At 42.8% G+C, this 17,493-nt stretch overlaps 2 protein-coding genes across 4 annotated transcripts in view; one reads left to right on the forward strand and one right to left on the reverse strand.

Moving 5' to 3' along the window:
* The window catches only part of ASTN2 (astrotactin 2), a 796,374-nt gene that overhangs the window by 119,741 nt on the left and 659,140 nt on the right, over positions 1-17,493 (reverse strand). The window contains exon 1 of one of the 3 annotated variants that reach the window (XM_067471889.1): positions 7,035-7,112. The exons of the other annotated variants lie outside the window; for them this stretch is intronic. The gene's annotated coding sequence lies outside the window, so the exon portion shown is untranslated. Of the gene's footprint in view, positions 1-7,034; positions 7,113-17,493 lie in introns of those variants that run through there. 3 annotated transcript variants of the gene reach the window in all.
* Positions 7,154-12,751, forward strand: TRIM32 (tripartite motif containing 32). Its single transcript, XM_060757320.2, has 2 exons — positions 7,154-7,256; positions 10,136-12,751. The coding sequence occupies exon 2, from the start codon at positions 10,171-10,173 to the stop codon at positions 12,127-12,129; it is 1,959 nt and encodes a 652-aa protein (XP_060613303.2). The 5' UTR covers positions 7,154-7,256; positions 10,136-10,170; the 3' UTR covers positions 12,130-12,751.

The raw sequence follows: 17,493 nt of genomic DNA on the forward strand, positions 1-17,493 counted from the left end.
AACACAACAAGATGAATCCACAGCAAACACTCTGCTGGCTGTTGTATTGCATCACACATCGGACACTTCCCAAGTGTCGAGGACTGTGTGATGTATCAGCGAATAATGCGTGCAGATCCCAGTAAGGTGGCCTTTTGCAGCTGGCAGATGGCAATGTTGTCAGCGCCGATTGTTTTTAAGTGCAGGCCAAGGTCTTTAGGCACTGCACCCAGAGTGCCAATCACTACTGGGACCACCTTGACTGACTTGATTATTATTATTATTATTATTATTATTATTATTATCTTGTTTTGCTGTGTACCAGTTTCGTGTGTTGTTGTTCTTGTTGTTGTTGTTATCTTGTTTTGCTGTGTACCAGTCTTGTGTATTGTTGTTGTTATTGTTATTATTATTATTATTATTATTATTATTATTATTATCTTGTTTTGCTATGTACCAGTCTTGTGTAGTTAATAATAATAATAATAATAATAATAATAATAATAATAATAATAATAATGTGCACCTATCTTTGGCGTTCTTCATTTGGTTTCTGTGAGTTTCTACTGCCCTCTAGTGGATTTATGGAGCAATGGCTGGAACAACACAAAACAATACATTTCCAAAGTAGTTTCAGGTTTGTGTTCTAGAAGGCTTTCATGGCTGGAATCACTGGATTGCTGTGAGTTTTCTGGGCTGTCTGGCCATGTTCCAGAAGCATTCTCTCCTGATATTTCAGCCACATCTATGGCAGGCATCCTCAGAGGTTGTGAGGGCTATTGGAAATTGGGAAAATGGTGTGTGGGTGTGTCTATCTATCTATCTATCTATCTATCTATCTATCTATCTATCTATCTATCTATCGTCTATTTATCTATGTATCTATGCATCTATCTATCAATCTATCAGTCTATCTATGTATCTATGCATCTATCTATCTATCTATCTATGTATCTATCTATCTATGTATGTATCTATCTATCATCTATCTATCTATCTATCTATCTATCTATCTATCTATCTATCTATCTATCTATCTATCTATCTATCAGTCTATTTATCTATGTATCTATGCATCTATCAATCTATCAGTCTATCAGTCTATCTATGTATCTATGCATCTATCTATCTATCTATCTATCTATCTATGTATCAATCTATCAATCTATCAGTCTATCTATCTATGTATCTATGCATCTATCTATCTATCTATGTATCTATCTATCAATCTATCAATCTATTAATCTATCTGTAGAATAATGTCCAGGGTGGGAGAAAAATATATCTCTTGTATGTTGGAGGCAAGTGTGAATGTTGCAATTAGCCACTGTGATAAGCATTGAATAGCCTTGCAGCTTCAAAGCCTAGATGCTTCCTTCCTGGGGGAATCCTTTGTTGGGATGTGTTAGCTGGTCCACTTTGGAATTCCCTGTTTTGTGGCTACCAATATTAAAAGAACTCTAAAATTAGGACAGTAAATGAAAAACAACCCTCAGAAAATGGGAATTCCAGACAGGAAACTATCAGGGCCAGCTAACACATCCCAACAAAGGATTCCCCCAGGCAGGAAACAACCATTTTTAATCTGTACCCATCACATTTGGCCCGGCCTAGTTTTTTATTGTGTTATGGTGTACTGTTTTTACTGCTTACTGTTATTGGTTAATGTTTTGATTTGCTATTGGTGTATGTGTATTTGTTATATTGCTGTTTTATTGAGGCCTTGGCCTGTGTAAGCCGCATTGAGTCCTTCGGGAGATGCTAGCGGGATACAAATAAAGTTAATAATAATAATAATACCTCCCAACAAAGGATTCCCCCAGGCAGGAAACAGCCAGGCTTTGAAGCTGCAAAGCAATTTGATGCTAATCAAAATAGCCAGTTGCAGCATTCACACTTGTCTCCAACAGATAAGAGTTCTTTCCACGCTGGATATTATTCCACAGGTATATTAACCCCACTTGCCTAGTTTCCAACAGACCTCACAACTTAAGAGGATGCCTGCCATGAATGTGGGTGAAACGTCAGGAGAGAATGCTTCTGGAACATGGCCAGAAAACCAATGGCAAAAGATTACACATAGGAGTCCTGGGCAAATAGATGCCTATAAATGTCATAAATTTATTATTATTATTATTATTAATAATAATAATAATAATAATAATGATAATAATTAATATAAGGCATCAATGGAGGATCAGATTAACAAGAGGGCACAATGCGCGATGTGCCCACCAGAGGGAGACAAAGGATAACACACAAAAGCCCAGGGCAGATAGGGGTCCCTAAGGCTTCAATGGAGGGCCAGAGACTACCAAGAGGGTGCAATGCGCCATGTGTCCACTGAAGTGCGGCTAAGTTTAACTCATAGGACAAATGGAATCAATATGACATGTGTATTATGACACTAGCTGTACCCAGCCATGCGTTGCTGTGGTCCTTAAAAAACAGAGGAATTCCAGACATGCAACAATCTCCTCTAGGGAACACCTCCCCACAATGGTTTCCCACAAGCAGGAAGAAGCCAGGCTTTTAAGCTGCAAGGCTTTTCAAAGGTAATCAAGGTGGGCAATTGCAACATTCACACCTGGCTCAAGCAGAAAAGAGTTGTTTTCCCCACCCTGGACTTCTCACATCTCTTTAAAGAGAAGCCTCTCACAGGATGGTCAAGCATCTGGGCATCCCTTTTGGGAACATCCTTGGAGACGGAAAATTCTCTCACGTCGGAAACGACTTGTAGTTTCTCAAGGTTTGGGAGATATGTGGTTCCCATCAATGGAAATACATTTTTATTTATACAGAATGCCTGCAGGTATGTTTGGTTGTGTATATATGTGTGTGTGTATATATGTATGTGTGTGTCTGCAGGCATGTGTGTATGTTTATATATATGTTTGTATATATGTATGTATATATATATATATATGTGTGTGTGTGTGTGTGTGTGTTTATATATAAACAAACATATATATATATATATGTTTACACACACACACACACACACATATATATTTACTGAACTGACTTTGAAGGAGCTGGGGGTGGTGACGGCCAACAGGGAGCTCTGGCGTGGACTGGTCCATGAGGTCACGAAGAGTCGGAGACGACTGAACGAATGAACAACAACAATATATATGTTTGTTTGTTTGTTTGTATATATGTTTGTATGCTTATCCTAACAGTAAATAAAGAACAACATTCAAAAACAGGGGAACTCCAGACAAGAAACAATCGGGGACAGCTAATCACCTCTCAACAAAAGATTCCCCCAGACAGTATGAAGCCACACCTTGAAAACTGCTGGGTTGTTAAATGTTAATCAAGGTGGCCAATTGCAACATTCATACCTATCTCCAACAGACAAGAGTTCTTTCTCCCACCCTGGACATTATTCTACAGGTATATTAACCCCACTTGCCTAGTTTTCAACAGACTTCACAAACTCTGAGGATGCCTGCCATAGATGTGGACGAAATGTCAGGAGAGAATGCTTCCGGAATATAGCCAGACAGCTGAAAAAAACTCACAACAACCTAATAATAATAATAATAATAATAATAATAATAATAATGATCGAACTGCAAAGATTCTGGCACAAGCCAGTCAAAGTGGTCCCAGTGGTGATTAGCACACTGGGTGCAGTACCTAAAGATCTTGGCCTGTATTTAAAAACAATTGGTGCAATGGGTACCTCAAATAGACAAGAGTTCTTTCTCCCACCCTGGACATTATTCCACAGGTATATTAACCCCACTTGCCTAGTTTCCAACAGACCTCACAACCTCAGAGGATGCCTGCCATAGATGTGGGTGAAACATCAGGAGAGAATGCTTCCAGAACATGGTCAGACAGCCCAGAAAACTCTCAACAACCTAATAATAATAATAATAATAATAATAATAATAATAATAATAATAATATATCAAACTGCAAAGATTCTGGCACAAGCCAGTCAAGGTGGTGCCAGTGGTGATCGACACACTGGGTTCAGTGCCTAAAGACTTTGGCCTGCACTTAAAAACAATCGGTGCAATGGGTACCTCAAACAGACAAGTGTTCTTTCTCCCACCCTGGACATTATTCCACAGGTATATTAACCCCACTTGCCTAGTTTCCAACAGACCTCAAAACCTTTGAGGATACCTGCCATAGATGCAGGCGAAACATCAGGAGAGAATGCTTCCGGAATATGGCCAGACAGCTGAAAAAAACTCACAACAACCTAATAATAATAATAATAATGATGATTGAACTGCGAAGATTCTGGCACAAGCCAGTCAAGGTGGTGCCAGTGGTGATCGGCACACTGGGTGCAGTACCTAAAGGTCTTGGCCTGCACTTAAAAACAATCAGTGCAATAGATACCTCAAACAGACAAGAGTTCTTTCTCCCACCCTGGACATTATTTCGCAGGTATATAAACCTCACTTGCTTAGTTTCCAACAGACCTCACAACCTCAGAGGATGCCTGCCATAGATGTGGGCGAAACATCAGGAGGGAATGCTTCCGGAACATGGACAGTGAAGAAAACTCAAAGCAACCCAGTTTGAGGTTTATTGAGGCCCCTTCTACACTGCCATACAAAATCCAGATTATTTGCTTTGAACTGGGTTATATGGCAGTGTAGACTCATATAATCCAGTTCAAAGTAGATACTGTGGATGATCTGCTTTGATAATCTGGATTATGTGGCTGTGTGGAAGGGCCCTGAGAGACAACTGTGTCTGTTTTAGTTGTTTGTAAAAATGGCAACACAAATGGTAAACAATGGGGATTGTTTTAGGAAAAGTAAACAATGTTTCCAAAGACTTCCTATGGGAAAAAAGGGAAGTTTCAAAATGTTTCCTCTACAAACACCACACTTCCCACCATCCAAGTGAAGGCTTTCATACAGGGACAATTTCATCCTAGATTGTATATGTTTCCTCCACCACAGACATCCTAGTGTTCCTTTCTCTCTCCATTAGCGTGGAATTTGCATGACTCCAACCACTGCCTCTCCCTTAACCTTTCCTATTTCTATGGCACAGCAAATAGAGGAAGTGATCAACAACTGAACATACTAGAGAGGTTTGGGGAGAATTCATGATTTGTAGGAGTTGTAGGTACTGGGATGTGTAGTTCACCTGCAATCTAAGATCACTCTGAACTCTATCAATGATGGATCTGGAACTAACTTGGCACACAGAACCCCCCATGACCAACAATACATACTGGAGGTCTTTGGAGGGATTTATGGGAGTTGTAGTTCACCTACATCCAGAGCACACTATGAACCCAAACAATGATGGATCTGGACCAAACTTGGCATGCATACCCAATATGTTCAAATTTGAATAATGATGGGTTTTGAAAGGAATTGGCCTGGACATTTTGGAGTTGTGGGTACTGGGATTTATAGTTCACCTACAAACAATGAAAACACTGAATTTCACCAAAGATGGAATTGGACCAAACTTGGAACACAGAGCCGCCATGACCAGCAAAAAAATACTGGAGGTCTTTGGGGGAGATTAACCTTACTTTGGGGGAGTTGTAGTTCACCTACATCCAGAGAACACTGTGAACCCAAACACCAATGGATATGGACCCAACTTGGCACACAGGCCTGGTATGCTGACATGTGATTACTAAAGGGGTTTTGGGGAAACCGATTTTCCTTTCTGGGAGTTGTAGTTCACCCACAACTAGAAAAACTGTGACCTCCACTGATGATGGACCTGGTCCAAACTTGGCATACAAAACCCTCAGGTGGGGTTTGAGGAGGCTGACTCACCATAGTGGGAATTGTAGTTCACCCTTCAGCCAGAGAGCACACTGAAAATACTGGAGAGGTTGGGAGAGTTGTAGTTCACCCACAACCAGGGAAACAGTGACCTCCACCGATGATGGATCTGGACCAAACTTGGTGCACAGAACCCCCATAACTAACTCAACCTACTGTAGGGCTTTGAGGCAACTGACTTAACACTATGGGAGTTGTAGTTCACCCACAACCAGAGAGCACACTGAACCCCACCCATGATGCATCTAGAGCAAACTTCCCCAACATCACAAACTTGAAGTACAGATGGAGTTTTTCAGGGGGTGAACCTGGCATGATGGGAGTTGTAGTTCACCCACAACCTTATACATTTGGTACAAAAGTGGCTTTTCCAAATAACCCAAGCTTTTCACAAACTTTAAGTACAGATGGAGTTTTTCAGGGGGTGAACCTGGCATGATGGGAGTTGTAGTTCACCCACAACCTTATGCATTTGGTACAAAAGTGGCTTTTCCAAATAACTCTGGCAACACAAGCTAATATTTGTATATTGGTATACAGTTTTCCCTTTATGTTAAGTTTGTGGGAGAGACTGCTGACCATGTGATCAGATCTGGGACTATTCAGACTGAGACTCCATTTTTGAATTAGACAGTAATGTATTAGACTCAAAAGAGTGTTAGTTTGTATGACTTATTTTTTTTTTGCTCATGTAATAACACATACATATATATACACACACCCCAGATTATAATACTGACTGACCATGTGATCAGATCTGGGACTATTCAGACTGAGACTCCATTTTTGAATTAGTGTTCAGTGATGTATTAGACTCAACAGAGTGTTAGTTTGTATGACATAGTTATTTTTTTCTGCTCATATAATAACACATACATATATATACACACACCCCAGATTATAATACTGACTGACCATGTGATCAGATCTGGGACTATTCAGACTGAGACTCCATTTTTGAATTAAACAGTGTTCAGTAATTAGACTCAAAAGAGTGTTAGTTTGTATGACATAGTTATTTTTTTTGCTCATGTAATAACACATACATATATACACACACACCCCAGATTATAATACTGACTATGTGATCAGATCTGGGACTATTCAGACTGAGACTCCATTTTTGAATTAGACAGTAATGTATTAGACTCAAAAGAGTGTTAGTTTGTATGACATAGTTATTTTTTCTGCTCTTATAATAAAGCACATATATATACACACACACCAGATTATAATTCTGATTTTTAACCTTTAAAAAAAAAATCTTACTTCTATATGACCTTCCCGGGATTCGAACTCGGTACCTTAGGAAAGAACGTCATTTCCCCGGCTTTCCCTGGAAGCTTTGTGTACATGCGTGTGCGCAGGCGCAGGGGCGGTGCATCGCAGGGGACTGACTGCGCAAGCGCAGAGCCCAGGAAGGAACAAAGGCTTTTGCTGCAGCTGCTGGAAGGAGAAAGCAAGCCTGCAAAGCGAAAGCAAGCCAAGCAGGTAGGAAAGGGCCTCTGCTTTGGGGGTTTTTTTGGGATGCACAAGAGGTGCCATGGGCAGGCACACTCTCTCAGCCTCTGATCCCCTATTTAGCTTTCCCCCAGCTTGCATTCCTCATGGATTTGCTGCAGAGATTTGCAAGAAATGCTGCAATCAGCTCTTTTATGTAATTCTGCATACAAGTCTGCCTTTGTCCTCAAATGCCTGGGATCTGTATTTTCATTTTAGGATTTCCTCTCCCCCAAATCTGATTTTGGAATCTATCCATGCAGATTAGGAGACACAGGGTGCATCTACACTGTCCAGTTAATGCAGTTTGATACCACTTTAGCTGCTATAGCTGGATGCTATGGGACCCTAGGAGTTGTGGTTTTGCAAGGCCATCTGCCAAAGGGGGGCTGGTCCTTGACCAGATGATGATGATGATTATTATTATTACTATTATTATTACTATATTATTATTATTACACCATCACCCTTCTCTGCCAAAGGGAGCTGGTCCTTCACCAGATTATTATTATTATTATTATTATTATTATTATTATTATTATTAGGCAATCACCCTTCTCTGCCAAAGTGGGCTGGGCCTTCACCAGATGATGATGATGATGATGATGATGATTAGGCCATCAACCATTCTCTGCTAAAGGGGGCTGGGCCTTCACCAGATTATTATTATTATTATTATTATTATTATTATACTATTATTATTACTATATTATTATTGAGCCCCCGGTGGCGCAGTGGGTTAAAGCACTGAGCTGCTGAGCTTGTTGAGTGAAAGGTCGCAGGTTCGATTCCGGGGAGCGGCGTGAGCTTCCGCTGTCAGCCCTAGCTTCTGCCAACCTAGCAGTTCGAAAACATGCAAATGTGAGTAGATCAATAGGTACCGCTCCATGCAGTCATGCCAGCCACATGACCTTGGAGGTGTCTACGGACAACGCTGGCTCTTCGGCTTAGAAATGGAGATGAGCACCACACCCCAGAGTCAGACATGACTGGACTTAATGTCAGGGGACTACCTTTACCTTTACTATATTATTATTATTATTATTATTATTATTATTATTATTATTATGCCATCACCCTTCTCTACCAAAGGGAGCTGGTCCTTTGCCAGATTATTATTATTATTATTATTATTATTATATTAAAACTATTACTATTTTTATTACTATTTATTATTACGCCATCACCCTTCTCTGCCAAAGGGGGTTAGTCCTTCACCACATTTTTATTATTATTATACTATTATTATTCTTACTATATTATTATTATTATTATTATTATTATTATTAGGCCTCCAGCCTTCTTGGTTAAAAAGGGCTAGTCCTTCACCAGATTATTATCATCATCATCATCATCATCATCATCACACCATCACCCATCTCTGCCAAAGAGGGCTGGTCCTTCACCAGATTATTATTATTATTATCATTATCATTATTGTATTATTATTAGTAGTAGTATTGTTATTAGTAGTATTGTTATTATTGTTGTCATTATGCCATTACCCTTCTGATGGCATAATAGTGTCTTTGGAGGCTTTTAAACAGAAGCTGGATGACCATCTGTTGGGGGTGCTTTGAGTGCGATTTTCCTGCTTCTTGGCAGGAGGTTGGACTGGATGGCCCATGAGGTCTCTTCCAACTCTATGATTCTATGATTCTCTGCCAAAGAGGGCTGGTCCTTCACCAGATTATTATTATTATTACTACTACTACTACTACTATTACTCTTATTATTATTATTGCTATTACTACTGTATTATTCTTATTACACCATCACCATTCTCTGCCAAAGAGGGCTGGCCCTCTTCACCAAACTACAACTTTTTGACCGAGAAAGCTTTGGAGAGTTGTAGTTTGGTGAAGGGCTAGACCTCATTATTATTAATATTATTATTATTATTATTATTATTATTAGGCCATCACTCTTCTCTGCCAAAGAAGTCTTGGTGCTTCACCAGATTATTATTATTATTATTATTATTATTATTATTATTATTATTATTTTACTAGTATGTTATGTATTATTACATTATTATTATTATTATTATTATTATTATTATTATTATTATTATTATTATTAGGCCATCACCTTTCTCTGCCAAAGAGAGCTGGTCATTCATCAGATTAAATAATTTTATTTTTGATTATTAGATTGACTCTGAACAGTCAGCTGGCTGCAGCCATCACTGGGTCTTTCTGATGCTGAGCATTGCATTTTGGGAAATGTAGTTTGGGGCAGGGTTTTCTTGCATTCTCTGCTACTGGGGGCCTCGCCTTTCCAAACTACATTTTTAAGCTTGCTGTGTTCTCAGTCTGCTGTCGACCTTTGCAGCCTGAAAGACAAGTAGGAAATTTAGGTATCGCTTATGCAGGAAGGCTAATTTAACTAATTTACGATGCCATAAAACTCTCCAGCAGCATGTAAAAGAATGAGGAAGTATTCAAACGGTGTCACAAGTGCATGGTGAAGCGACAGCTCCCCTGGTGGCCAGAATTCAAAAAGCTGGAAAGTTAAATAGCCTCTGTGTGTCTATATATGTTGTGTGTCGATGGCATTGAATGTTTGCCATGTATATGTGCATTGTGATCCGCCTTGAGTCCCCTGTGGGGTGAGAAGGGCAGAATATAAATACTGTAAATATTAAATAAATAAAGTTTGAACTTGAGAAAAGTCACATCCAAGAAATAAATTGATGAAACGAGGGTTATCTACTAAGGTTGGATGGCAATTTTGTTGGGAATATTTGCATGATGTCTTCCTGAATTGTCCTCGAGGAACCTTGGGGTCTTCTCCAACTCTAGAATCCTATAGAGGCTGAATGTCAGCACTGAGAGATCAATCTCTTCTCTTTCTCTCTTCCTATTCAGGACTAAAGTTTGGAATAAATGCAACCAGCCTACCCATGGCAACCATGGCTGCTGCTCCGCAACTCAACTCAGACGCTCTACGTGAAGTCTTGGAGTGCCCTATTTGCATGGAGTGCTTTACCGAGGAACACCTGAGGCCGAAGCTGCTGCACTGCGGGCACACCATCTGCAGACAGTGCTCTGAGAAGCTCCTGGCCAACAGCATCAACGGGATCCGCTGCCCGTTCTGTAGCAAAGTCACGCGCATCACGAACCTGGCCCAGCTCAATGACAACCTGACCGTGCTGAAGATCATCGACACGGCGGGCCTTGGCGAGACTGTGGGCCTCCTAATGTGCAAGGCGTGTGGGCGCCGACTACCCAAGCACTTCTGTAAGAGCTGCGGCTTGGTCCTCTGCGAGCCTTGTAAGGAGGCCGACCACACGCAGCAGGGTCACGCCGTGGTGGTCATCAAAGAGGCCGCCGACGAGCGGAGAAGGGAGTTCGGAGCCAAGCTTGGCCGCTTGCGGGAGCTGATGGGAGACCTTCAGAAACGGAAGACCTCCTTGGAAGGGGTTTCGAAGGACCTCCAAGTCAGGTACAAAGCGGTCCTGCAGGAGTACGGCAAAGAAGAGCGCAAGGTCCAAGAGGAGTTGGCACGTTCTCGTAAGTTCTTCACGAACTCCCTCTCGGAGGTGGAGAAGGTCAATAGCCAGATCATGGAGGAGCAAGCCTACCTGCTGAACATCGCCGAGGTGCAGATCGTGTCTCGGTGCGACTACTTCCTTGCCAAAATCAAGCAGGGGGACATGGCCCTTCTTGAGGAAGGCGGGGACGAGGAGGAGCCGGAGTTGATGAACAGCCTCCCCAAAGAGCTGACCCTGCAAGACGTGGAGCTGCTGAAGGTGGGCCGCGTTGGTCCGCTTCAGATCGGACAAGTGGTGAAGAAACCGCGAAGCATCAACGTGGAGGAATCGCTAATGGAGATGGCAGCGGCGGCGGCTTCGGTGTCCTTTAGGGAGGCCGACGTGGCAGAGGAGGAAGCCAACTCTCTTCCCAGCTGCCCTTCCCCTGCCAAGCCGAGGGTGCCTGAAGCGGCCACCAGCATCCAGCAGTGCCACTTCCTCAAGAAGATGGGCTCCAAAGGAAGCACGCCTGGGACGTTTAACCTGCCAGTCAGCCTGCACGTCACCCCCCAAGGAGAAGTGCTTGTAGCCGACCGTGGAAACTTCCGTATCCAAGTCTTCACCCGCAAGGGCTTCCTGAAGGAGATTCGCCGGAGCCCTAGCGGCATCGATAGCTTCGTACTCAGCTTCTTAGGTGCGGATCTGCCCAACTTGACTCCTCTCTCGGTCACCATGAACTGTCACGGCTTGATTGGCGTCACCGACAGTTACGACAATTCGGTGAAGGTCTACACCATCGACGGGCATTGTGTGGCCTGTCACCGGAGTCAACTGAGCAAGCCATGGGGCATCACCGCTCTCCCGTCGGGACAGTTCGTCGTAACGGACGTGGAAGGGGGAAAGCTTTGGTGTTTCACCGTCGACCGTGGGGTCGGGGTGGTGAAGTACAGCTGCTTGTGCAGCGCGGTGCGGCCAAAGTTTGTGACTTGCGATGCCGAAGGGATGATCTACTTCACCCAGGGACTGGGGTTGAATCTCGAAAACCGCCAGCACGAACATCACTTGGAAGGGGGTTTTTCGATCGGCTCTGTCGGCCCGGACGGGCAGCTCGGCAGGCAAATCAGCCACTTCTTCTCTGAGAACGAGGACTTTCGATGCATCGCTGGGATGTGCGTTGACTCCCGGGGGGACTTGATTGTTGCCGACAGCAGCCGGAAAGAGATCCTGCATTTCCCCAAGGGGGGCGGCTATAATATCTTAATCCGAGAGGGACTCATCTGTCCCGTTGGCATCGCTATCACACCCAAGGGACAGCTCTTAGTCTTAGACTGTTGGGATCACTGCATTAAGATCTACAGTTACCACTTGAGGAGGTACTCCACGCCTTAGGAACGAAGAAACGGCACCCCTCTTCTAAAACTATTGCTAGATCATTGACTTTTAGTGGTTTCCTACATTTCAAGTAGACTGCGCCACAATCATTTGTGTGCCGCTGAAAACAAAAAGGCTGCCTTTGGACGCGGCCGTGTGTGTGCATGTGTTTTTTGTTTTTTTGGAGGGGGGTTAAAAATACATGTAAGTGTTCGGGAAAAAAGTATTCTAAAATATAGCAGAGCACCCAAAAACAAACAGGATACAAAAGTTGAGCATTAAATGTTGTGTGATGTGGCGGTGAAGAATTCAGAGCTTAGGATGCAAATATGCAGGATCCCATTTTAAAAAATTGGCTTAAAAATACATGTAAGTGTTAGGGGAAAAGTACCCTAAAATATAGCAGAGCACCCAAAAACAAACAGGATACAAAAGTTGAACATTAGCAAGCAGAGCACGAAGTGCTGTGTGATGTGACTCTAAAGAGCTTAGGAGGCAAATATGCAGGGTACCATTTTTTAAAAAAACACGTGTAAGTATTAGGGGAAAAGTACCCTAAAATATAGCAGAGCACCCAAAAACAAACAGGATACTAAAGTTGAATATCAGCTCATTAGCGACCAGGGCATGTGATGTGACTGTAAACAAAAGCTTAGGAGGCAAATATGCAGAGTCCAATCTTTCAAAAAAAGAAATTATTTACGATAATAAGAAATAATTGCATTTCTTAATAATCAAGAACTGTGTCTGAGCTACTCTTAGCACCCATCCCTCCTAAGGTTTCAAGAGAGGGAAAAACTCAATTACTACATCACTCCGGACACACAAGTAGAGAGAGATCTCAAAGTACACAGCACATACTCAAGTGTAAGAAGTCGGCATATTTCAAAAAGGCTTGCAGTAGAAAAATATCCATTTTAAGCAACTAATCAGAATGAGAGCAGAAACAGGAGAAATTAGATACAGTCCAACTTTCATACTCATTGAGGACTTGAGACTTGGGCAGTGTGGGCTTGAATTCCAACAGTAAGTACAATAAACTCCCTGTTAACCGGAACTCCAGCAAACGGCAGCAAAAAAATAAAAAATAAAAGTTAATATACAATACAGTTAAACTGTGTAATGTTAAATTTGCCTATATTTGTCTTAATTTGCTTTTAATTGCTGTATATAATTATTAATATCAAGTCAATACAAAGTTTATACTATGGGGTATAGTATTAGGCTGGAGTCCCCATGGCGCAATGGGGTAAACCCTTGTGCCAGGAGGTCTGCTGACTGAAAGGTTGGTGGTTTGCATCCAAAGAACGGGGTGAGCTCCTGTTTGTCAGCTCCAGCTTTCCATGTAGGGACATGAGAGAAGCCTCCCACATCCAGGCGTCCCCTGGGCAACGTCCTTACAGACACCCAATTCTCTCACACCAGAAGTGACTTGCAGTTTCTCTAGTCGCTCCTGACACATATTCAGGGAGCAGGTTGAGCTCCTGTCGGTCAGCTCCAGCTTCTCATGCAGGGATATGAGAGAAGCCTCCCACAGGATGATAAAACATTTGAGCATACCCTAGGCAACATACTTGCAGATGCTCAATTCTCTCACACCAGAAGCAACTTGTAGTTTCTCAAGTCGCTCCTGACACATATTCGGGGAGTGGGGTGATCTCCCATCGGTCAGCTCCAGCTTCTCATGTGGGAATATGGGAGAAACCTCCCACAGGATGGTAAAACATCTGGGCATACCCTAGGCAATATCCTTGCAGACTCAATTCTCTCACACCAGAAGCAACTTGCAGTTTCTCAAGTCACTCCTGACATATTTAGGGAGTGGGGTGAGTTCCTGTTGGTCAGCTCCAGCTTCACATGCGGAGACATGAGAGAACCCTCCCACAGGATGGTAAAACATCTGGGCATCCCTGGGCAATGTCCTTGCAGACAGCCGATTATCTCACACCAGAAGCGACTTGCAGTTTCTCAAGTCGCTCCTGACACGTATTTGGGGAGTGGGGTGAGCTCTCATCTGTCAGTTCCAGCTTCCCATGGGGGGACATGAGAGAAGCCTCCCACAGGGATGGTAAAACATCCAGACGTCTCCTTGGCAACATCCTTGCAGACAGCCAATTATCTCACATCAGAAGCAATTCGCTCCTATCATGAAAGAAAAAGTATTACGCTTATTTTAATAGCAATTCTTAAGCAACCAGATACGAAATTTTTCTGTCATCTGTCATTCCCCCTGGATGCCGGTTAACCGAGAGTCTACTGCAGGGAAGAATTCATCCTTGTGCTAAAACAGGCTTGCTTATAAGCCCTCCTAACTGATAAGTGAGATACTGCAAGCAAGTGTGCAGATTAAGAAGGAAAAGAGTGCTTGGTTCTGCTTTTGTATTCAGCCAAACTGGGGCAACTTTATATTTATGCCAAAGTTGGGCAACTTCCAGGGGTCAAGAGGAGAGACGCCCTATGGAATCATATTTCCCCAGGAATTTGAGATCACAGAATCCTAGAGTTGGACGAGAGACCTCGTGGGCCACCCAGTCCAACCCCTGACTGCCTTTAATACAAAAATATTCACCGTTCAGTGCCGCCTGCATCAGTAAGCAAGGACGGGAGTTTATTTTGTCATGGATGCATGCATCCTATAGGTTGGCCAGCTAATTTCAGGGCTTGGCTGTAAAGCCTTGACAGCAAAGGGATGGAAGCAGCTTCGGTCTCCATTTTTGTTGGGTTATTATAGGAGAAACAAAGCTTTGGCTCACCTTTGGAGAGAACTGTATTCACACCTTTCCTACCACTTTATGTGTGCAATACTCAAGGACTGATCCCCTTTTACTATTGGTCTTTGCACTATGCTCATTGGTAGTGTCTTCCCACTATTGTCTCCAAATAGGTCACAATATTTCACTGTAGTTTTAAAATCTGCCTTTGATAGACATAGGATTTCCTATTTTCCTGATGGTGCCAATATATTTACTTACTTACTTAGACGATCCCTCATTGTCTGAGTAAGTTTGGTGTCCTGATGGTGGGTACGTACGTGACTGTGGAACCCTATTCTTGACCTGTATGTTCTCCCGTACTGAGGGCATCGGTTTCCCGGTGGAAGGTGGTCCTGGTTGGGGTTGGCTTGGCACGCCTTCCTCTTGGCACATTTCTCTCTTTCGTCTTCCATTCATGCCTCTTCAAATTCTGCAGCACTGCTGGTCACAGCTGACCTCCAGTCCTCAAGGGCCAGGGCTTACCAGTTCTCAGGGTCTATGCAGGAGTTTTTAAGGTTGGCTTTGAGCCCATCTTTAAATCTTTTCCTGCCCTCCAACATTCAATTTTCCGTTCTTGAGTTTGGAGTAGAGCAACAGCTTTGGGAGACGGTGGTCAGGCATTTGGACAACGTGGTCAGTCTAGTGGAGTTGATGGCGGAGGACCATCGCTTCAGTGCTAGTGGTCTTTACTTCTTCCAGCACGCTGACATTTGTCCACCTGTCTTCCCAAGAGATTTGTAGGATTTTTTTGAAGGCAACCCAGATGGAATCGTTCCAGAAGTTGAGTGTGATGTCTGTAGACAGTCCACGTTTCACAGTCGTATAGCAGGGTTGGGAGAACAATAGCTTTATAAACAAGCAATTCGGTAGGATTTTTTGAAGGCAACCCAGATGGAATCGTTCCAGAAGTTGAGTGTGATGTCTGTAGACAGTCCACGTTTCACAGTCGTATAGTGGGGTTGGGAGGACAATAGCTTTATAAACAAGCACCTTGGTCTCCCTACGGATTTTCCGGTCCTCAAACACTCTCTGCTTCATTCAGAAAAATGCTGCACTTGCAGAGCTCAGGCGGTGTTGTATTTCAGTGTCAATGTAACCCTCACAATGAATATAGTTTGTGCGCACACATGTGTTTGTGTGTAATTTGGGTCTCTTTGTTCAGTGTGAAGTCATTTAGTGTGAGTGCAAACACAAAAATGGCATCCCAGTATAACGCAGGAGTAAACATTTGTTGTTCCGGTAATGAAAGAGGCTGCGGGGTGGAATCGATTGGGATATTGTTTAGTTGTTCATATCTTACTCGGGAAAAACAATCACTTGGAAGGTCATGTTTCTTGTGGAGAGTTTTGCCAGCGAGAGAGAAATGAGTAAAGGAGATCTAATGTTGACAAACGATACGTTTAGCCGTCCCCCTTCAATATCCTTCCTTCCACACCATTGCACGGCCTGATGGCGTTTCCACCACTCGGCACCTGACACAAAAGTTACTTGTCTGTATGATGGGGAAAGGGGGTTCTTATTTTATTAGCGAGGAAGGCTCTGCAGAAAACTGCCATGTTGCCTGCAATTTAAGGCAACAGGCAGGTTTGCTCATCCGCCGAAAGGCGTACAGCTTGATGAAGCATGAAAACACAACTGGGTGAATGTTTTAACACACCCGAGTCAGGACCAGATGGAATTGAGATACGTTTCCTCCAACCTCGGGAGAAAGAAAACCAATGTGTAAAATGTAAACACATGACAGCTGACCAGGATTATCAATTATTTGGATGATGGAAGAGGGCACACTTCTCAAATATGCAGATAATACCAAATTGGGAGGAACAGCGAATACGGCACAGGGCAGAAAGATATAAGATGGATGGATGGAGGGATGCAATGTGTGTACATGTGTTTTTTGCTTTTTGGGGGTTTGAAAAAATATGTGTTAGGGGAAAAGTTCCCTAAAATATCGCAGAGCACCCAAAAACAAGCAGGATACAAAAGTGGAGCATTAGCGAGCAGAGCGTTAAGTGCCTTGCCTAAATGTAGCCATGTGTGTGCATGTGTTATTTTGTTCTTTGGGGGGTTCAAAGGGGCATCTTAAGTGTTAGGGGAAAAGTACCCTAAAATATAGCAGAGCATCCAAAAACAAAACAGGATACAAAAGTTGAGCTTTAGCTCAGCGAGCAGAGTGTTAAGTGCTGTGTGATGTGGATAGATGCCATGTGTGTACATTTTTTTTTTGTTTTTTTGCTTTTCGGGGAGGTTCAAAAAGATGTTTTAGGGGAAAAGTATCCTAAAATATAGCAGAGCACACAAAAACAAAACAGGATACAAAAGTTGAGCTTTAGCTCAGCAAGGAGAGCGTTAAGTGCCATGTGATGTGGATGGATGCCATGTGTGTACATGTGGGTTTGTTTGATTTTTGTTTTTTGTTTTGTTTTGTTTGTTTGTTTGTTTGCTTTTTAGGGGTTCAAAAAGACATGTGTTAGGGGAAAAGTGTCCTAAAATATAGCAGAGCATCCAAAAACAAGCAGGATACAAAAGTTGAGCCTTAGCTCAGCTAGCAGAGCGTTAAGTACCATGTGATGTGGATGGATGCCATGTGTGTACATATGTTTTTTGCTTTTTGGGAGGGTTCAAAAAG

This window comes from Anolis sagrei, chromosome 11 (genome assembly GCF_037176765.1).
Source record: "Anolis sagrei isolate rAnoSag1 chromosome 11, rAnoSag1.mat, whole genome shotgun sequence".
NCBI lineage: Eukaryota > Metazoa > Chordata > Lepidosauria > Squamata > Dactyloidae > Anolis > Anolis sagrei.

Bases quoted from the DNA above. Each gene is read 5' to 3' on its own strand.
- TRIM32 (XM_060757320.2), top strand. From the start codon at position 10,171: ATGGCAACCATGGCTGCTGCTCCGCAACTCAACTCAGACGCTCTACGT.